The 22959-nt window shown below is 40.0% G+C and overlaps 1 protein-coding gene across 1 annotated transcript; it reads right to left on the bottom strand.

Moving 5' to 3' along the window:
- LOC104588797 (TMV resistance protein N-like) lies at positions 1 to 22177 on the bottom strand. Its single transcript, XM_010246883.3, has 5 exons — positions 21450 to 22177; positions 3306 to 4401; positions 1950 to 2207; positions 872 to 1858; positions 1 to 779 (listed from the first exon to the last, which is right to left on the bottom strand). Exons 1-5 carry the CDS (start codon positions 21998 to 22000, stop codon positions 309 to 311), a joined length of 3363 nt encoding a protein of 1120 aa, XP_010245185.1. The 5' UTR covers positions 22001 to 22177; the 3' UTR covers positions 1 to 308.
- Between the last annotated feature and the right edge of the window lie 782 nt (positions 22178 to 22959).

Genomic DNA, 22959 nt, shown 5'->3' with positions numbered 1-22959 from the left:
GGTCCTACTAGTAATAAATATAGTAATATAAAATTCAAAATTTTCAATTGATTTCAATTCCAACTCCAAATGAACCAAACAACAAAAATTGGAATCCAATTCCAATTCCTGATTGATATCAATAATAAGTGATTCCGATTCCGATCCTATCTGCAGACCAAACGGACCCCAAGTTTTTTTGGTATTATGTATTTCCAGCATAATCAAACTCTTAATTGATATATACAAATTTTCTGCATACATATATATATATATGTACATATATTATGACATTGTGACGTATGCTGCCCTCTCGGTTATCAATTCTTTTAGGAAACAGGATCTGATTCATCTCCACTGATGGTGGACAGATTGGGACTGGGTCTGGGAATCATATCGTCAGGCACGCAAGTCAGATGGATCCCGCACCTTTTCGCACCTCCTATTGTAAGCTCCACTTGGTCCCCACCTTCCAACCATTTTCCACTTTTAGAAACTGCACTTGCAATATGTGGCATTGAGAACACCCACATGTGGTCTCTTGATGAAGAATAAATTCCTGGAGTTTCAAGCCAGTTAAAACCTTTGGTTTTATTAACAAGCATGACGTGAGTAGCAATGCTAGCTGAAGGTGGTGGTCCTGGGGAAAATACAGCACACAAGAATAGCCCTTGAATCTTACGACCCACAAACGATGGCACTTCAAAGGATACTTTAGGCCCCATATTTTGGTAGCTGAACCAATCTGGAATCTCACTCCCAGGAAGAAATATGTCAAACCTATTGGTTGTAAATGTTTCCTGTTGCAAGTAAACCGGTGAAAGTTAATAATTGCTAGAGGTTCCAGACCACATATATAGAAACAAACAGACATGGACATAGTAAGAGAGACCTGGAGAAGATTCAAAAGATTCTTCCTACAAGAATGCATCAAATTGTTGCAACCACTCATGACAAGTTTCCCCTCAGATTTCAACCTCCTTGGAATCCGAACCTGAACTAGTTTATTACAATTCATAAGATGAAAAAATTGTATGCCCTCTGAGCCCGATATATTCAAGCTTTCTAATGCAGGGCACTTCGTCAGGTACAAGGTATGTACAGATGATGGAAGCTGAGCAAGTGTTTGAAGCCTTGAGCATCCTCGTAATTGAAGCAATTTGAGATTAGGAAGTTGAATTATGTCATCAGGTAGGTTGCAAAAGTTGGTGTTGTCTAAACTTAAATACTCCAATGAGGTCAAACTTCCGATGTTTGTTATTCTCTCCAACGAAATGCAATGATCTGCTTCTAACCGTTTTAAACATGATGGAAGCTCTGTGATTGATTCAAGTCTAAAGCAATTATTCAATCTAATCTCACAGAGTTGAGAAAGGTGACTTATGCTGGCTGGTAGGTTGCTCAAGTTATTCTGCCTTAAGTCCAGTATTTTCAATGATGATAAGCTCCTAAGATCACTTGGAATTGCGCCTTCTAACAAATTGCAGTCTCTGAGATCTAGACTTTCTAAGGAGAATAAATAGGAGAATGGAATTGGTAACTGAGTAAGGGGACCTTCTCTCCGTAAAACCCAAGACCATAATGATGACTGCCAAGATTCAGATGGCAATTTGCAAAGATTTGGGCAACCAGACAGAATGAGGCTTTTAAGAGATGCTAATCTACAAAGGCTGCTAGGAAGATTCCTAAGGTTTTTGCAGTCTTTCAGATTCAAATAAACAAGTTTACTGAGATTTCCAATGGAATGATGAACTTCAAACAACCTTGTACAATTTTCAAGGATCAAAATCTCTAGATTTGGGCAACCTAAGAAGTTTGGTGTTTGGGTTAAGAATTGAGAATGGCTAAGATTAAAGATTTTCAAATTTTTCAGATGAACCTGCAACCAATTAAAAACAGTTGACACAAATTAGTTTCTCTGAAATAAATAAATTAATCCAAAGAAAAAAAGAAGGGATATTTTATCAAACCTTTATTTCCTTCAGTTTACTGTACTGTATATCAAGAACAACAAGCCTCTCCAAATGAAGATCACTTGGTATATATTTTAGAGGGAACCCATGCCAACAGAGCCATCTTAAATCTCTAGAAAGATATTGATATGTCCCCTTAAGGCATATATAATTAAGTTGGAGCAGTTTTAGTTCTTTCATCTCTGCAAATGTTCTAGTACTGAACTGTTCATCAAATAACCTCGACAGGACTAGGCCTTTCACTGCTTCTGTTCCCTGATAACAATATTATTGGTTAAGTGCAGAAGCAAGATGTACACACATTAACATGCATACAGGTACAGAAAATCTATACTACTATTACAAGTATGAATGAGCTTGTGTAAGTTTTCTTTCTGACTATATTTTAGGCAAGGTTCAAAGTATCGACACGTATCGGCCCATATCGGCCGATACATATTGTTCCGGCACCCCACCGATACACCCCTCGGTGGTCTGACTAGTTCAGGGTGTGGCGAAGACCTAAACCGGCTCCCCTGAACCAGTTGGCGAAAAAAAAATAAAACCTTGATTTTAGGTATTAACTTCCATTCTCTCTCATTAAATCCTATATTTAAAGTATTTCTTCTCACTACTATTAGAACTACAAATGAGCTTGTAAAACTTTTCTTTCTGACTAAAATACTGCTATTTTTGAATTTGGTCCTCTCTAATTTGAGGGTAGAAAATGTAAGTTGAATTACTTGTCACCTCATTTAATTCCCTCTCATTAAATCTTATGTTTAAGGTATTAATTCCCATTCTCTCTCATCAAATCCTATATTAAGGTATTTTTTCTCATTTGTTTGAGGTGGCAGAACTATTCTATTCTGCTCCTCTTCTCTACTATTCTCTCTTCTCTTCCTTTGCTGCTATTTTCTTCTTGTTCTTTCCAGTTTTCTCTCTGTTTTCCCTTTATTTTTAGATCTGTCCTGAGATCTATTGGCTAGCTTCTCGACAAATATGTAGGATGCTGTTTGGTCTCAATTGTTCCATTCCTCTAATTGGCATAGAACCAAAAAAACAAATGACTAACTGTTTTTTGACATGAAATTTGTTAATTTCCTGTTTCTTTCATCATTGTTTTCTGATAGAACTAGTTGTTGTGATTCTAGAGTATTTTCTTTTAGCTCTCTTTAACAATATCAAACAAAAAAGATTAGTGTAATAACATACGAACAGAATGAGGTAGGGGGCATATTTATAGCCTCCAGACATGTAAAAAGAGTGTTATTATTATTCTGCTCATTATTTATTGTCAAAATTAACACAACAACAAAAGTTAGTTAATAACATGAGATTAAAAAAATAAAAGAATTGTGCAACAATTCTTACACTGTGTTTCAGTAAGACTTGATGGATATCCTCATGATCCCACAATCTGCTGCGATTTCCAGGCTTCTCTGGGGATTCCTGACGAACAATCTCTCTCCCCATATCTCGAATTAGATCATGCATTCCCAGCTTGTTTACTTCAACTGTTAGGAGGGACTTACGAATAAGAACACCAATTCCTATATTTGTGGAATAACCACAACCGTCTAGTATTCTAATTGCATAATCTTTATTCATTCCAATAAAAAAGCATGCAATATCAAGGAAGATACTTTTCTCTTCTTCATCTAGTGCATCAAAACTGATTTTCAGTTTCTTCTGAACTTCATCCTTAGGAATCTTTTTAAGCTTCTCCAATGCACTTTCCCATTCATCCTTTTCTTTGTCGAACAGAAAAGAACCCCAAACCTTAAGTGCTAAAGGAAGCCCTCCAACATAATGCACCACATGGCTTGAGAGCTCCAGATAATCTTCTTTGGGATGGTCTTTTCCAAAGGCATGGTGACTAAAGAGCTCAGTAGATTCAACAAGAGACAATTCCTTAACCTTGTATTTTTCATCCACTTGAAGCAAATTCAGCAAATGTTCATCTCTAGTTGTTATGATAATTCTACTTCCCGCACCAAACCAGCTATGTTCTCTAGCTAATGCATCTAATTGGTCTGAATGATCCACATCATCAAGAACAAGAAGTATCTTTCTTGAGAATAGTCTGTCTCTAATTAATTTAATTCCGCTAGGGATGTCTCTGACCTCTATGTCTTTTTTCATTAGGATATCTGAAAGAAGCTGTTTTTGCAGCTGAATCAGACCTTTATGTTGTTTTGAAACTTCTCTAACATCTGCAAGAAAACTGCTATCTTTGAAACTGTGAAAGATTTGATTATAGACAGCCTTGGCTAAGGTTGTCTTACCTATTCCACCTATTCCCCAAATTCCTATAATACAAACATTGTCTGATCCAACATCTAATAGTGCCAACAAATCATCTACACGTGAATCTAATCCAACCGGGTAATTAGCAACATCTAAGAACGTTTTATTCAATTTCATCATAACTTCTTCAACAATTTCTTGAATAAATTTGGCCTGATGTCTGCAAAATGCAATAAAGAAAGATAGAAGCACTATAAATGTCCAGTTATAAGAAGCCATAAAGATGCGAAGAAACATAAAGTAAATCTGATGAGCTTTAGTTTTAATATTGGTATCAAGTATATTAATAACATTGGTAGAAGTAGAAAGAAATGATTTAAGCACCAATAATTTAACAATGAATATGGCATTAAACACAAGGGACTGGAGAAACAGGATTCATGTAGTCGACCGCACATAGTTGGAATAGGCTTGGATGTTGATGATGATGACGGAATTCATTTTCAGAATCAAAGTTCAAAAAGAATCAAATTGTAAAATTTTCATTTTTCAATTATGTTGAGTTCATAGGAAAGGAAAAATTAAATCTATGTAAGTCTTGACAACAAAACCGACTAGAAATAAGAGAGAAAGAGAAGAGAAGAAGAAGAGAGAAGATAGAAGATAGAAGAGAAGCGAAGAGATTGGCAACAATGGAACAGTACTGGCGGCGCCAGCTTCTATTAGTATTTATAGGGCATCTAAAATAAAAGGGAAAAGACCCTTATGCCTTTGCTGTAAGTAAAGTACACTAACAAAAAATAAAAAAGACTTTAAAACAACCAAACAAACCCTAACAAGACAGAATATAATAAATAAGACATAAAATAAACTATTTCAACACTCCCCCTCAAGTTGGAGCATAGATGTCAATCATTCCCAACTTGTCACACAAATCATTATGCCGCACATGTTGAAGACCCTTGGTGAAGATGTCTGCAAGTTGTTCCTCTGAGCTGACATATGGAATGCATACTTCTCCACTCACAAGTTTTTCTCTAATAAAATGCTTATCCACTTCAATGTGTTTCGTCCTATCATGGAAGACTAGATTAGCAGCAATGTTGATAGTAGTTTTATTGTCACAATAGAGTGACATGGGGTTGTTGGCTGCAAAACCCAAGTCACCTGACAGGTTTCTTATCCACATGATTTCAGCAACTCCATGAGACATAGCTCTGTATTCTGCTTCAGCACTGGATCTAGCCACCACACTTTGCTTCTTACTCCTCCAGGTGACCAATTTACCTCCTACAAAGGTACAATACCCACTAGTAGACTTTTTGTCATCGACTGCCCTTGCCCAATCAGCATTAGTATATACTTCCACCTTTAAATGTCCATGTTTCTAGAACAACAAACCAACTCCTGGAAATTTCTTGAGGTATTTAAGGATTCTCTCTGCGGCTTCAAAGTGAGTTGTCCTAGGGTTGTGCGTGAATTGACTAAGAACACCCACTACATAAGCAATATCAAGTTTGGTCATAAGCAAATATAAGAGTCTCCCTACAAGTCTCTGAAACTTCTTCACATCTTTCAAGAACTCCCCCTGACTGTCTCCCAGCTGACGATTAGGTTCAATTGGTTGAGAAATATAGATGCCCTTTTGAGAGCGTGCAACTTCAATTCCAAGGAAATAACGTAAGGGTCCTAGATCTTTCACCTCACATTGAGTGGCTAAGAACTTCTTCAGTTTCTGTATTTCAGTCTCCTAGTCTCCTGTGATCACTATGTCATCCGCATACACACTTAAAGCTGCAATTTTCCCTTCACCTTTCTTCACAAACAGAGTGTGGTCTGACTGGCATTGTTGAAACCCCATCTGTTGAACTGGTGGAACTTACCAAACCAGGCCCGAGGTGATTGTTTCAACCCATATAGAGAATTTTTTAACCTGCACACTTTCTGCTCACTGCCTTTGGTACAAAAACCTGGAGGTTGTTGGGTCATGTACACTTCCTCTTCTAAGTCACCATTCAAGAAAGCATTCTTAATGTCCAATTGGTGAAGTTCCCAATCAAGATTTGTTGCCAATGAGAGAAGAATTCTGAATCACTTCTGATTGAGTTCATCTTGGCTACTGAAGCAAATGTCTCTGCATAGTCTACTCCATATACCTGTGTAAAACTTTTTGCCACCAGTCTAGCCTTGTATCTTTCAATAATTCCATTAGCCTTATGCTTCACTATGAATATCCCACTTGCATCCCACTGGTTCCTTCCCTTCAGGAAGATTTTCTTTTCTTTTTTTATCAATAACAATGAACTTTATTAATGATTGAGAAAATTAGAATTACAGATGAAGGAGCTAAAAATTCTTAACTCCAACTACCCAAAGCACATCCTAACCATGAGGCAATTACAAAACAGACCAAAAAATAGAGTTTCTATTCAGCCCTTGCCTAGCTAGACCATCTGCCAATGCATTTGCACTTCTCTTTATCCATGTACAATGAATTTCAATGTCCTTGGTGAGCCACTTGAACTTCCTCTTTTCATTGCTATATTTCTAGAGCATAGAACTGTCCTCTTTTAGCCAATTCACCACAATTTCAGAATCACCTTCTATAATCAACTTTTTAATATTCATTTCCTTGACCCTTTGTATCCCTTCAAGAGCTCCTAGAATCTCAGCCCTCGAGGAATCTCCCACCCCAATTGGACCAGAGTACATAGCTAACAAATTCCCTTTTTCATCCCTTATCACTCCCCCTACTCCGGAGGGCCCTGGATTGCCTATGCTGCTACCATCAAAGTTCAGTTTGGTAAACCCATGAGGTGGAGGTGTCCAACAAGAATTTAAGGCCTTCTTAATTAAGCTTGAATCTGCAATCTCCTTCCAGCTTCTTATCATCTCATCAACTGAGAACAGTGAAAACAATTCCAATGTTCTCAACCAATGTATCACCCTAATGTGGATAGTCTTCAGGATTGTTTCCAAACTTCTCTCCTTATTTGAGAATATACTTGAATTTCTCTCCTCCCAAACAGTCCAACACACTACAACCCTACCACATCTCCACATGGTCTTGGCCCTTTTGGCTGGCCAATTAGGCATGGAAGTAAATAAGCTTTGCACATTCAAAGGGGGATTCCACCTGCACCCAAACAAAGAAGTAAACCATTCCCAAATAACTTTAACAAACTGACAAGAAATTAGTAAATGGTATCCAGACTCACCATGGGATTTACAGAGAACACACCAGTGAGGAGACAAACAGCTATTGGGTCTTTTTCTTTGAAGTAGATCCCCTGTATTAACTCTTTCTAGAAAGGCTTCCAACAGAAACTCCCAACTTCTGGAGGTATAGGTCGACACCACACTTCTTTAACAAAGAAAGACAATCCAACAGGAAGAGGGGGTAAAAGGGATTTAAAGAAAGAGGCACAAGTGTAAGAACCCGAGGGAGTGAGTGTCCATATTCTATTATCTGTCTTTGATGACTCAATGAATACCCCTTCAAGAATGGATAGTAAGGCTAAAGTACAGGCTAATTCTGTGTCCTTGACATCTCTTCTCAAACTCAAGTTCCATCTGAACCCAAAAGGAGAATTAGAAGGTATAAGAAAAGAGGAAACTGGTTCATTTTTAAGGGTAAAAATAGCAAAGAGGCCTAGAAATTGATCTTTCAAGGAGGAATCCCCAACCTAAACTTGTTCCCAAAATTTAATGAGGTTGTCTAAGTGCAAATTGTACCTTATCCAAGGAGAGAATAAGGGCAAGATGGCTTGAATAGCTTTCTATGGAGAAGCTCTTGTAGTCCTTGCAAGAATCCCAGAGTCCCATCCATTGTCTGTCAGTCCATGTATACTTCCCACTATCTTAACCCACAGTCTTTCTTTCTCCAATGAAAATCTCCACAGCCATTTCCATAGTAATGCTAAGTTCCTAATCCTTATGTTCCCAATTCCCAAACCTCCCTCCTGCTTACCCCTACATACCACCTCCCACCTAACCCTATGATCCTTTTTCTCCTCCCCTAGCTCCCACAAAAAGTCCCTCATTAGTTTTTCCAGCCTGCTAACCACCTTAGCCGAAATCTTAAAGACTAACAAAAAATAAATAGGAAGGTTAGCCAAAGTAGACTTAATTAAGGTGATTCTCCCTCCAAGAGACAAATAATTTTTCTTCCAATTAGCAAGTCTCTTTTCAAACCTCTCCTCAAAAGGGGCCCAAAAATCACCTTTCTGAGGATTATCCCCCAAAGGTAAACCTAGGTAATTTAAAGGCCAATTAGATACTTCACACCCCAAAATATCTGCATACTCCTAAACCCCCCCGTCCCCCATATTGACTCAAACTATACAACTTTTCTCAAAATTCACCCTCAGGTTTGACATTTGCTCAAAAAGTTGTATAGTGAGCTTCAGGTTTCTAATCCTATTGATATCCCCTCCACAAAACAAATTTGTGTCGTCCGCAAATTGTAGGTGTGTAAGTGGTATATTTTCTCTTCCAACTCTCCAGCTCTGGAGAGGGCATCCGCTACTTTAGATATCAATCTCCCCAATACTTCTGCAACCAAAGTAAACAAGAAAGGGGATAGAGGGTCTCCTTGTCTAATCCCTCTCAAAGCTAGGGAATAGTCCACCACTGTCCCATTCACCAAAATGGAATAATGACAATCCCCAATGCAAGTATGCAACCCATCACCCATTTGCACCAGATGTCTCCAAACACAAAGTTAATCATCACCTCCAACACTTAAGGAAGCTGTCACCTCACCTCCTACACTAGCTCTTCCTAACTTTGAGCTGGAGTTCATAGTAGAGGCTGACGCTTCGGGTACCGGAATTGGTGCAGTCCTGATGCAGCAGGGCCAGCCCTTGGCCTACTTCAGCAATGCCCTCTCTCCACAGGCCCAAGCCAAGTCCACCTACGAGAAGGAGCTCATGGTCATCACCCTAGCAGTCCAAAAATGGAGAGCTTACTTGTTGGGCCGACGGTTCATTGTCAAGACTGACCACAGCAGTATCAAGCACTTGTTGGAGAAGCAAGTTTTGGGCCCTAACCAGCACAAATGGGCCTACAAACTGACGGGGTAAAATTTTGCTATCGAAAACAAGCCGGGACCCTCTAATGCAGTAGCGGATGCCCTCTCCAGAGCTGAAAGCCTGTGCTCATTGGGCGTGTCTCGGCTAAGCTACCCATTGTCATCACAATTGAAATAGGAAGCCCAGGACGATCCCCAATTAACCCAAATACGGGCCCAGGTCTAGGAGGATGCGGCCCAGGCTCTAGGATACACACTTCAGAATGGGCTTCTCTACTACAAGGGACGGATGGTGGTGTTGAGTGAGTCCAAATACCATCAGGAGCTGCTTCAGCTCTTCCATAACTCAGCCCAAGGAGGGCACTCGGGAGTTCTGCGGACCTATAAACGTTTAGCAGCCCATTATGACTGGAAAGGAATGGAGCGGATGGTTCAGGAGTTTGTGACCCGATGCACCGTGTGTCAACAGCAGAAATACAGTACCCAGAACCCAGGCAGACTGCTGCAACCTCTACCAATTCCCGAGCAGGTAAGGGAAGAAGTAACCAGGGACTTCATAATGGGGTTGCCCACATCCCAAGGGAAATCCGCAGTGCTGGTGGTGGTAGACCGGCTGAGCAAATATGCACACTTTATAAGCATCTCACGACCCTATACAGCAGCCACAGTGGCCCAGGCTTACATCCGGGAGGTGGCCAAGTTCCATGGGACACCTCAGTCCATCTTGACGGACCAGGATCCACATTCATGAGTGCCTTTTAGAAGGCATACTTCACAGGTCAAGGGGTTCAGATGTTGCACTCCACTAGTTACCACCCCCAGACGGACGGGCAATCGGAGGTCGTCAACCGATGTTTGGAGACTTATCTGAGATGTTTTGTGGGTGACAGGCCCAAGCAGTGGGCCCAATGGCTGCCCTGGGCAGAATACTGGTATAACACCACCTTCCAAGTGTCTGCCGGGACCACCCCCTTTAAGGTGCTATACGGTTACGAACCTCCCTCCATACTGCCTTATGAACAGGGCACATCACCGGTAGCCAAGGTGGACACACAGCTGCAGGCAAGAGACACTACACTGAAGCTCCTCAAATTCCATCTACAGCAGGCCCAACAGCGAATAAAGCTGGCCTATGACAAGAAGCACTGAGAACTGGAGTTCTCCATGGGGGATTGGGTCTATCTTCGGCTCCAGCTGTATCGGCAGACCTCAGTGGCGAGGAGAGTGTCTCAGAAGCTATCCCCTCGATTCTTTGGCCCATTTCAAGTGACAGAACGAGTAGGGCCAATAGCATACCGTCTCTGCTTACCAGTTGAATGCCAACTGCATCCCATATTCCATGTCAGCCTCCTTAAGCCCTGTGTGTCTCCTACTGATACTATCAGTCCTACTCTCCCACCATTCACCGAGTCAAGGGAAGTACTATTTGAGCCCATGATGATTAAGGACTTACGTTGGGTTAGTAGGGGAAGGAAGGTGGTCAAACAGGCCTTGGTAGTATGGCGAGGCTTGCCTCATGAGGATGCCACGTGGGAAGACTACATTCAGTTTCAGAAGCACACTTGACCTTGAGGACAAGGTCGTTCTTGAAGAAGGCGGGATTGATAAGCCCGGTAAGAAGAATATCCCAGACGAAACACTTCAGGCCCATCAGGCCCATTCAAAGGTCCAGAGCTTCACGCGAGTTACTCCACCAATTACATTTGTGTACACACGTCGCCCACATACTGAGTAGAGGCATGTGTGCTCAGAGGTTGTTATGGGTTGTACGGCCATGCACTATAAAGGCCAAAACGTATGGTGTGAATGAGCAGTGAATCATTTTGCAAATTATCCTTCTCTCGCTCTCTCTCTCTCCCTCTCTTTTCTCTTCCCTTTCGTCTCCCACCGTCATCTGTTTTAGGAGGGCGAGCTCCCTCGAACCAGCTCATCGGCAACCCAGAAAGAGTAGGGTCTTAACATATTCTCGTACTTGAAGTGGCTTGAGCTACAGCTGTCCATCTGAGATTTAAGGTAGAGTGGTGTTTACCTTGAAGGTTGGATTAAGGCATTTCTTAAGCATTGAAACATGAAACACCAGGTGTAATTTGGAGGGGGGCAGGTTCAGGCGATAGGCCACCTTATCAATTTGTTCCAAGACCTGAAATGGGCCATAGTAATGAGGGGAGAGTTGTGAGGCCCTCGTGGCCAGAGTAGACTATCTATAGAGCTGTAGCTTCAAGTAGACAAGATCACCTCGTTGGTAATGGACCAGCCCTGTGTTTTTATCACAATGTTGTTTCATCTGAGCTTGGGCCTTCTATAAATTCATCTAGATTCTTGACTATCTCATCTCGCTCCATCAAAATTGCATCAACATCAGCTACTGAGAAATACCCTTTTTCATAGAAGGCTGGTGGAGAGGATGTGTAAGGGTGTGAGAGAGCAGAAAAGTGTGTATTAGTCCGTCCACAACAACCAAGATAATAGACTTTCCTCCTTGAGTGGGAGACCCAAGATGAAGTCCATGGTAATCTTGTCCCAAACCTAGGCTTGTATGGGAAGAGGCTATAACAGTCCAGCTGGTGCTTGACTGCTGTATTTATGCTACTGACAGATGTGGCATGCTGCCATGAACGTACCCGATTCTTAATACTTGGCCAATAATAGTGCAATGCTATTCTCCGATAAGTACGTAAGACTCTTGAATAGCCACCCAAGGCTGATTCGTGGAAAAATCATACCTCAGGTATATGAGTGGATGTGGGTGAGATGACCATCCATCCTCTGTAAAAGAGAACCCCATTGTTGACATGATACCCAGGAGTGGACTTGGATCTTGGGCCCATAGTTCTTTGGTCCGACCTAGTATGGCATCCTACTGTGCATCTTGTTTGATGTCTTCTAATAAAGGATATGGTTTGAGACAAGCCCATTGCATTCGGTTCATGCTGATTGGTGGATGCAGGCCCATAGTCAATTTGGTAATCAATGCCCATTAGCCCACTTTTGTTGTTTTGGTGTAAGAACCTATTGATCCATTAGATGCTTGAGGCTTTGTTGGTTAGTCCTTTATGATAAAGCAGCGATCCAACAAATAAGATAGCCATTTGAGCACAGTCAATACCACTGCCATCAACTCTTTTTCGTAGATGGATTTGGTCTGGGCACGAGCTGACAAAGCTTTACTATAATAGGCTATGGATTGTTTGTCTTGCATCAACACAGCTCCTATGCCTATACTTGAAGCATCAGTCTCCACAACAAATACTTCAGAGAAATCCTAGTGAAAGGCATCCTTCTTGAGGAGTTGGGTTAGGGAGCGGCCAATTGGCCACTTTCTCTAATGAAATGGCAGTAGTACCCTGTTAACCCCAAGAACCCTCTAAGGCTTTTAAATGAATTAGGTTGGGCCCAATTAATCATAACCATTGCCTTATTTGGGTTAGCCATGATCCTTCCATTTTCTACAATATGTCCCAAATAATGTATATGAGATTAACCAAAAGAACATTTAGATTCGTTGGCATATAATTGTCGTACACAGTACCTCAAAAGTGGTGTGGAGGTGACCCAAATGGGAAGCCGGATTTATGCTATAAACCAAGATGTCATCAAAGAAAACCAAGACAAACCAATGGAGAAGAGGGGAAAAAGTCTCCTTCATGAGTGCCTGAAAGGTTGAGGGTGCATTTGACAACCCAAATGGCATGACAATGAACTAGTAGTGAACCTCATTGGTCCTGAATGCTGTCTTGTGGACATCATCGTGATGTACTCTTATTTGACAGTAACCTAACCTCAAATCCAGGTTAAAGAAAATTGTAGCAGCTTTCAATTCTTCTAATAATTCATCAACACAAAACTGCCAAGAGCCATCCTTCTTGACCAAACGAACCATTGAGGATGGGCTATTGTTAGCCTGGATTTGTTTCTTTGCAAACATCTCAGAAACTATCTTTTCAATTTCCACCTTGTGAAAGAGTGGATACTGATATGCTCTGAAATTGACTGGTGGTGCTCCGGGGTATATTGGTATCCTATGGTTCATTTTTTTTTATCAGTAACAGAAAAATCCTATGGTCCATTGGGCAACTAGGAGAAAGCTTTGGTGGCTTCCTAAAGAGATCTAAGTATTCCTATAGCAGCTGGGCTAAGGCTCGCTTATGCCATTCAAAGTCAGGTTCTACTGCTAGCTTAGACAATTTAGGCCCATTCCAACCTACGCCCATGTGCATCAGCACTGGGTTTCCTTCTTCCTGACAATACTTGAGCATAGACCTTTTTTTTTATCAGCAAGAAATTCAGAATTATATTAAATTTTGAAGCTGGTCAATACAATGAAAGGGTAAATCCACCCAAATAACAATCCAGACCTGACAAAGTTACAAGATTACAATTGTGCCCAAAACAGTTGTTGTCTATATATTCCTTATTTTGCTAAAGTATCAGCCATCCCATTTGCTGTCCTAATCCACTTGAAAGATATATCCAACTCCTATTTGATGCTTTCTATTTCCCTAACCTCATGCCTATAGATCATGGCACAAGTTGCTTACTCCTGGCCCAAGAAATGATCATCTTTAAATCTCCCTCTACTTCCAATTGTTGAAAATTCGATTGCTTAGCAATTTGTAATCCTTGTAGTAAGCCATCAGCTCAGCCTTCAGTGAATCTCCCAGTCCCAAAGGTCCTGAAAACATAGCCAAAACCTTCCCTGTATAGTCTCTAAATACTCCTCCAATGCCTGCCATTCCTATGCTTCCTATGGAGCTTTCATCAAAATTTAATTTTATTTTGTTAGCCACCGGTGGCATCCATCCAAAACAACCTTTTCCTTACTCATAGAAAAAGATGCCACTTCAGACTATGTCCCCAATATATATCATTCACTGAAAATTCTTTGAATAGATCAAGTGTCTTTATCCAATGTGCTGCTCTGATTTTTTATGGCTTCAAGCCTTCAACCATTTCTTCTTTCAATCTACATTTGTCATTGAAAATTCTCCCATTCCTTTCCTCCCAAACAGTCCACACAACTGCAACCCGAATTGCTCTCCACATAATTCTTCCTCTCCTTCTAAGTTGCCTTAGGAAACCTGGGCTGAAAAGGCTCACTACATCGTGTGGAGAGGTCCACCTACATCCCAAAAGAGAACAACAAAGGTCCCAAACACAAAGCACAAAAGGGCAAAATAGCAATAGATGAGATATGGATTCACCATTAGAAAGGCACATTTGTATCGCCTTCTTTTCTGGAGCATATTACTAGTGTTTACCTTGCCAAGAAAGACTTCCCAACATAAATCCTAAATTTTAGGTGGGATGAGCTTGCTCCATATTTCTTTCACAAGGAAGTTTTCACCCACATTATTGGACTGTAAGAGAGCATTGAGGAAAGAAGCACAACTGAAAACCCCATTGGGAGTACAAGACCAAACTCTTGTGTCCTCCACTGACTGATCCAAAAAGGTTAAATGAAGTTTGTCCAACAATTGGATAAGTGCTTCACATTCATCATCCCTCAGTCCCCTTTCTAAAGCCAAAATCCCAACTTACCCCTGAAGGAGAAAAGGTAACTAACCTCAAAATAGGCTGCTGTTTATGGTTAGACAATGAGAATAGCTTAGGGAAAGAAAATTTAAGAGGAGTTTCAGGCAACCACAGGTCTTCCCAGAACAATATTCAAGTCCCACATCCCACATCAAATCTACTGAAATTAATGAAAGTTGTGTATACTACCTGTATTGATTCCCAAGGAGAAAGAACCACCGAGGAAGAAGTTTCTTTTCCATCCAATCCATTATCAAGTGTCCCGTGAATGTTTTCAATTACCTTATGCCAAGGCCTGTCACTCTCCAAAGGGAATCTCCATAACCATTTCCCTTGAATTGTTTTTTTCCTACAAATAGGTTCCCTATTCCAAATCCACCCCCCTCTTTCGGTTTGCTAACTTGCTCCCACTTCACCAAATGGTCTCTCTTCTCATCCCCCGGTTCCCAAAGGAACTCTCTCATGATCTTCTCTAGTTGACCTGCAACTTTGTCTGGAATCCTAAAAGTAGAGAGGTAATAGATGGGTAGGTTAGCTAAAGTTGCCTTGATCAAAGTTATCCTTCCTCCCAGTGAAATGTAATTCCTTTTCCATAGTGATAGTCTTTTAGTGAATCTCTCTACTACCAGTTTCAAAAAAAACCTCTGACCTCGGGTTTCCCCCCAACAGAAGACCAAGATAGTCCAAGAGCCAGTTCCTTACATCACACCCTAAAATCTCTACTCAACTTCTTAATTCTTCCTCTTCTGTATTTATCCCTACTACACAACTCTTCCCAAGATTGACCCTCAGATTGGATACAAACTCAAAAGTTATGAGTTCCTTTAAATTCATCAAATTGTTTTGATCACCTCCTTCACATAGCAGAATTATGTAATCTACAATCTGCAAATGAGTGATTGTCACCTCATTTTGCCCTACCCTCCAATCTCTCAATAACCTATCTTGATCAGCTTACAATCATCCTACTTAGGACATCTGCTACTAGGGTGAATAGGATAAGGGGTCTCCCTGTCTCAATCCTCGTTTAGCTGGAAAGAAATCTTTGGTCACTCCATTTATTAAGATAGAATAGTGCATAGAACTTAAGCATCCTTTAATCCACTTCCTCCACTTATCACCTAACTCGATTCTTTCTAGGATTTCCAGGAGAAAAGACTAATCCACTAGATCATAAGCATTCTCTAAATCCAATTTGCAAACTAAACCCTTTTCCCTCCTCAATCTCTTCTTTCCTATACTAGGCTTATGGGTCTAAAGTCCTTAAGTTCTTATGGGTCTAAAGTCCTTAAGTTCTTTAGCTACTTTCTTCTTGGGGATTAAAGCAATGAAAGTTGAATTTGCTGCTTGAGAGATTTCCCCTTTCTTAAAAAACTCACTAAAAACTTCCATTAGATCATCTTTTATGATATTCCAACAATCTTGATAAAAAGCCATACAGAATCCATCCGGTCCTAGAGCTTTGGACCTTTCCATTGAAAACACTGGCTCTAATCTCCTCAATTGTAAACACCAATTCTAGGTTTGTTAAAATATACTCCAAAACTCTGTCCCAATTCAAATCTAGAAAATTTAATCTCCCCTCCCCAGAGGTGGCAAAGAAACCCTTGAAGTGATCCACAAATACTTTAATTATTTCCTCCTCCCTTGTTATCTCTTGAATATCCACTTCAATGCTAGTTATTTGATTCTTCCTTCATCCACTAGCTAGAGAATGAAAGAATTTTGTGTTGCCATCTCCTTCCGTAATCCACTTACATCTAGACTTCTGCCTCCAAGAGATTTCTTCTATTCTTAACAATCCTTCCAGGTCAATCTTTAGATTCCTTCTCTCCGCTTTTTCCACTCCACTAAAATCTCTTAAGGCTTCATTATTATCCAATTCCACAATCCTTAAAGAAATTCTTTTCTTTGTTTCTTCCACTCGGCACTCGCCCAAATTGTTCTTTGTTCCAAGCCTTAATTTTCTCTTTCAACTTTTTTTAAGAATCTAGAGAACCTTAATCCCTTTTTCGTACCACTACGCTTGACTTATCCCCACCAGATCTTAACCTTTTCTACAAAAGTTGGATCCTCCACATGTTTTCAAATCTGAAATGCGAGGGACCATCATAGGGCAAATCCTAAGCTAGGCTAATAGTGCAATGGTCAAAGGTTACTCTAGACAAGTCTCAAGAGGCTAAACATTCCTGCATCTCTTCCCAATCTATGAAAACAGGAACCAGTCCAGTTTGGAACAAGTCAAAGACTCTTGAAAATTCGACCAAGTATACTCTGCTACTAACAATGGGAGATCCTTCAATTCAAAGTCATCCACAAAGGCATTGAAATTTTTCATGCTTGTGGTTATCCTTTGATTAGATTAGTCAGTTTCTGAAGTAAACCTATGACATTAAAATCACCTCCCAAACACCAACACCCCTCCCATAAGCTTCTAAGTGCCCCCAACTCTTCCCATAAAAGATTTCTTTATAAGAATTTAGCCTATAAGCATTCGTCTAAGCCCATTCCCTTCCATCATTGGGTTTCCTTATCTTTATTAAGATAGATAATTGTCCCACCAACTCTTCCAAACATTCCAACTCCTCATTTTTCCAAATGGTGAGAATTCCTCCGGATGCACCACAAGAAGGTACGAACGACCAACTCAAACCTCTAATTTCCCATATACTTCTAATCCATTTTCTGTTAACCTCTAAGAGTTTTATTTCTTGAATCAATACCAAATCCAACTTCTCCTTTCTAAGAGTATCCTTTATTAACCTCCTCTTGGTTGCACTCCCTAATCCCCTCAAATTCTAGCTGATTATCTTCATTCTTAAGCTAGACAGCCCTTATCACTTAGGCTAATGTCCCTTGCCTCTCCTTTCTTTTCTCCTATTTTCTTCCCTACCATACATTATTTCACTCATCAATTTCTCCACTTCACTCTTCCTTTTCTTCACTTTATCAGAACATTATCCTTCCTCAAGTACACTTTTACCCTCTCAAGCTTTTAACAATAGCCTTCCTTCTTCTTTCTTAAGCTCATCTTTTGTTCTGCAAGCTTATTCTTATCCTCCAATCAATCAACTCCTTTTCCATTAGAGTTTCCAATGCATACATTTTCCGGTTCCTGCAATTTTTTACTCATATTTTCAGTTCCAACGTTCTCATATCATCCTCAAACACCATGATTGTTAGGTTGTCCAAAATCATTACACAATTTCTCTCCACCTCATCTTTTTCACCATTCTCTTTTGTATCTATCAAGAGAACAGGCAATTGGTCATTTGTATCTTAGCAAGCACAAGACCCTGAACAAGAGATGGATCTACAAAAACATGGGAGAACACACAAGGAGGTGTACAATTAGTAGCAACAACAAAAGCTACAACAGAAAAGGGAACAGAAGAAGGAACAACTGATGGGTTTGAAACTCCCTGTTCTAATCTTTCACTAGCCAATCCATTTACAAACTTGGACCGGTCTACCATCTGGTCAGGTAAACTCTGTTCAGCTCCTTGTGGCCTTTGCTTAGCAAACTTCCTCGCCCTGCACTGAGTTGGTGCCTTCCATCCCATCTTGCTTCTCTTGTACCTGGCTCTGGATTGGTTGGTCCACTTAATCTTTTTCTGGCACAACCGAAACCATCTTGCAATCAGTAAAGGACTCTGCAGAGCCAAGAGGTTCTAGTTGCACTGCTTCTTCGTAGGACTACTCAAACAGTATCTCTGTTCTCCAGTCTTCATCCTCCAACATTCTACATGCCTTGGTAGAATCAATTTTTCCAAGGCTTGAGGACTAATTAACTTCTACACCCCCTTCAAAATGGAAGTTTTCCCTGCCAATGTTTGAATCGGATTCCTCTTTCTCACCTGTATTAAACTTTGGATTAGGCCTATCTAGTGTAGCGGACCGCTCTTCAAAAACCGGCACCCAAACCATTTTTCCCCTTTTCAGCAATCGGTAGTCCTCACCCAAGGTGTAGCTACAGAAGTTCTCTTGTTCAAATAGGTTCCAGAGAATTGATTTTCATTTGTAAGAGTGTGGCCTTTGACTTATTAAAGAGTCACATGCCCTCATTAGACAATGGCGACTTGAACCGAACTGACTCAGGTTAGCTCACAACCCAACCCCAGTCTGGCCACTCAACCAGCCAGCTTCTTCAACTTCTACAGGTTTTTTGTTCCACACAGCATCTCCTCTTGACACCACATCTGCAAAAGTCCTCCCCACCATCCGATCTAGATCTATTGTTTTTGAATAACTTTCTTCCTCTTTTGACCGCCTGATATGACCTATTCTCTTCGCAATGTGGCACCATTCCTATTTTGTCTCACCACCACACGTCAACCACCCTTCCACGTCCTCTTCATCTCTTCCTTCTTTCTCCTACCTCTCCACAACGTCACTTTGGCTTCCGAAGCTACCCAAAAACAACACCAGTAGCCTCTCGTGAGCATTTTCAAGGTTCTTGGTATCGTTTCTGGCTTTACTCCAAGCAACCTGAGTTTTGCAGCATGAACGATTGCTTAGATTAACCGCTTCCAGTACTCCACCCAAAATTTTTGTTATCTTGGCGAATGTGGTTTTTGTCTAGAGGTGAAACAACAGCCCTAATAACTTGATTATAATGGCACCATCCTTCTCTAAGACATAGTTGGACAGGGGTCACCAATTCCCAATCGTCACCCATCCTTCACTCATTTCCAATGTGGTAAACTCCATTTCCTTGTCCCCTATGTCCAAGATGGCTTTGTCTTTAGTAAATGGTCTTATTGTAGTTGTTTCTTTTACACACATCCTCTTCTCCAATTCTTTCAGAATTAATTTCCAGTCCGGATCTTTCAGTTCTTTCTTCATGGTTATCACAAGTTTTTGATCCTAGGCTTCTCTGAAACTTTCTAGAGACAAGCTTGGGATCACAAATGAGTACTGAAAGGAATCTACAGGGACAACAGACTCTTTTAACTTTGATTCAGTCAACTGCAACCCTGTTTCAGCATTATTTACAGGATTTTCTACATCTGTTTTTTCTTTTTCCCAACATTTTGTCTTGCACCGGTTCCTGTTCTTGACATTTTCGTTCACCTGTCGGAGATCCCCTGTTTTTCCAAGAACTGTTGAAGAGCATCAGCAACCAGCTTCTATTCAAAGCAATTTCTGGCTTCTGGAAAGCATACCAATCATTGTTTGCCATCTCCAAAGGATTCAAAAAGCATTACATATGCTCCTTTTTCTTATTTTCTTTTACTTCAACATAATAGCTTGTGTCTTCTTCCTTGTTGAACACCTTCCAGTTAATCTGTCTTCTCAAATGGATAGCACCTTCTAGAAACCCTTTGAACCAAAGGGCTGATTTCTCTTTCAATAGCATAGTTGCCTTCGAAACTTCAGTGAGTTTCAGCACCACACCTTGTTCTTATTTCATCCATGATCCATCACAAACCACTTGGCCTCCACTTGAAACTTACGTCAACAAGCAGCCTGGACGAAACTCTCCTCTCCTCCATCGCAACCGAAGTTCTCTTCTCTCACCATTTCACTAGACTTCACCGCATAGACCCAAAATTATATTCAGTGGAGTATGCCATTGAGATGGTCTTTCAAACTTACATACTAATAACATATAATACAATCAAGTAGATAAAAATCAATTAATTAATATCTGTACAATGGTTCTTTAACTCGAACATTAATAGATAATAAACACAAGATATCTTTAATAGGCTAACAAGAAGTGAAATAAGTCTTAAGTTGGGAGATTTTTTACAAAAAAAAAAAAAAACACTTTGGAAAAATACAAAAAGGGAATGACAAGATACAAAATTAGGTCCAAGTCAGGTTAACTTAAATTGCAAAAATTGGACAAGTCACAAGATTCAAACAACAATCACTAGAATTTTTCTCCTTCAAAAGAGTTCAATAGTAAGATTCAGATAAGAACCCTTGGAATTTGTAAATTGAATCATGGACTTTATCCTAAATCATAAGATTTTGAAAACTATAAACTTAAGGCATGCATTGGATTCTCTGCTGCATCAGAGGTAAATGAACAAAAACCCCACCTTCTTGCTTGGCATGTTACTCTCCTCTTTAACTTATTGCCTTGTCTTTTCTTATGACAGTCACATGATAGAGAGAAAGGCCCTAATCCGTGACCAACAAGAAAGCCTCTTGAGCTTGTCGGATCTCCATCTCCAACACACAAACTAGCGCTCTTATACATCTTTACATTAACCTCGTCAACTAACTTCAAAAGTCTATAGGCCACATAACACTGTCCAGCCTAAATGCCGTTCCTGAAAATCTACTCCCCTCGTTCCTTTTGGCTCATTGGTTCATCCATGCCTATCTAATAGTAGTACTAGATCTAAAATATTCACTAAAAGCAATAGAATAGTTAAACCGTGAAATCAACAAACATAAGAAAAAGAAAATATATGGTCTTCCTTACTCATCATCATTATCATCTAAGCGTCTCTCAACTATATGGGGTCGGCTACATGAATCCACTTTCGCCATACCTATCTTTCTCACTGATATATAGAAATTGAACACAAACAAATTCTACCAATGACAATTTGAATATTCTATAGGAGAACGTCGAATGGAATATGTATGTTGGAGGTTAGAAAACCAGGATGAGAAACACTTGTGATGTTAAAGACTAACAACTATTTATCTCTCCAGATACTGTACTGTATTTCAAGAGTTATTACCCATTGGCAACATTCCGTAAGTCCCAACCGGACAAATTGGCAGCTTCTTGGAGGCTTGTCTCCCACCTCAGCACCTTCATCGTCTCCAATGTGAATCGCTCTTTAAGTTTGGTAAAGCCTTTTCCAAAATCCCCAGTCTGCTTCCGAACATCCGAAGGATCAACGTCAAAGAAAACAGGCAGAACCTTCTGATCTATCTTTCTACGGCACTCCAAGATTCTCACCAGTTCATCCAGGCACCAACTCGAGGAAGCGTAGTTCCTCGAGAAAACGATAATTGAAATCCTTGATTCTTCGATTGCTTTCAATAGTTCTGACGAGATTTCTTCCCCTTTTCTTAGCTCCTCATCGTCCCTAAAAGTGTAAACCCCTTTCTGGACTAAAGCTGTGTAGAGATGATCGGTGAAGTTCTTGCGAGTGTCTTCACCTCTGAAACTCAGGAACACATCATAATTCCAACGAGAAGTTGAAGAAACTGATGAAGATGATCGGGTCCGTTTGGAAGAAGACCATGGATATGGTTCTCGGGTCCTCTTCGGCGTCTTCGCCATGGAAACACCAAACGGTCGACACTCGCCAAATGATTCAGAAACGTACCATCGGTGGGCTTAGTGCCACTTTCCTCCCCGAACTTTAAAATGCAACAATTGAGTATTGGAACTTTTAAAACATCACAATCCAGTAATTGTTAACAATTGTTAACCAGCATTTAAAAAACACAATGCCCACTCAAACATGACCCTAGCTTTTTTGAATGAAAAAGGCAAAGATTTGGGATTATTAATTTTTTGTCCATATTTAAATAGTTGATAAAGAAAATTAAATAACACTTGAAGGACATTTAAATAGCTAGTTAATAGTAGATATTAAATTATCATATTTTATGTTTGGGTATTGAATTGTCGCATTTTAAAGTTTGAGGATCAAAGTGGCACTAGGCCCAAGTACAAGGTATTAATCGAAAATTTTCCCAGTAATCTATTTGGAAGGTGTTTGGCGGGAGTTGGTACCAATATCATGCATTGCCCTACCCATTCTCGAACTTGCCTATGTATCTTTAATTCCAAATCCGTCTAACTTTTCTTCACAATTTCTCAAACCCGTCCCGACCCATCCCACCCGTTAAACCCCTTGACCAAAGGTTTTCTAATTAAAAAAAATTCTTAATGCTTATAGTGTGACTTGAACCCAAATCAATTAATGTTAGTGCCAAATCTCTTCTACTTTAAGCCACTAAGCCATCTCACCTTTTGTGTTATTTAATGAAATAAAATAGAGTTTACTAACTTTTGTGTTCATCAAAACAATCAATACATATATATGATTAACAATTCCAACTAAAAATTAAAAGAAATAATATTTAAATTTTAAATTTTATAACTAAATGAAATAAACAATCTATCAAATCCAAATTTACATCAAATGTTGATTTCAATCCCAAGAAATTTATACAAATAAAATATTAATAATAGAATAATTATCTTAGTACTTAAAATTTATAAATTTGTGC

The sequence above is a fragment of the Nelumbo nucifera genome, chromosome 3 (genome assembly GCF_055504915.1).
Source record: "Nelumbo nucifera cultivar China Antique chromosome 3, China Antique-T2T, whole genome shotgun sequence".
NCBI lineage: Eukaryota > Viridiplantae > Streptophyta > Magnoliopsida > Proteales > Nelumbonaceae > Nelumbo > Nelumbo nucifera.
The sequence above is the reverse complement of the archived record's forward strand: the minus strand, read 5'-3'. Positions and strand labels throughout refer to the sequence as shown.

Coding starts and splice junctions, on each gene's coding strand:
- LOC104588797 (XM_010246883.3), bottom strand. CDS start 22,000: ATGGCGAAGACGCCGAAGAGGACCCGAGAACCATATCCATGGTCTTCT. Junction 4,402..21,449: donor TTACGGAATGTTGCCAATGG/GTAATAACTCTT, acceptor TGCATTTTGCAG/ACATCAGGCCAAATTTATTC. Junction 1,859..1,949: donor GTAAACTGAAGGAAATAAAG/GTTTGATAAAAT, acceptor AATTGGTTGCAG/GTTCATCTGAAAAATTTGAA.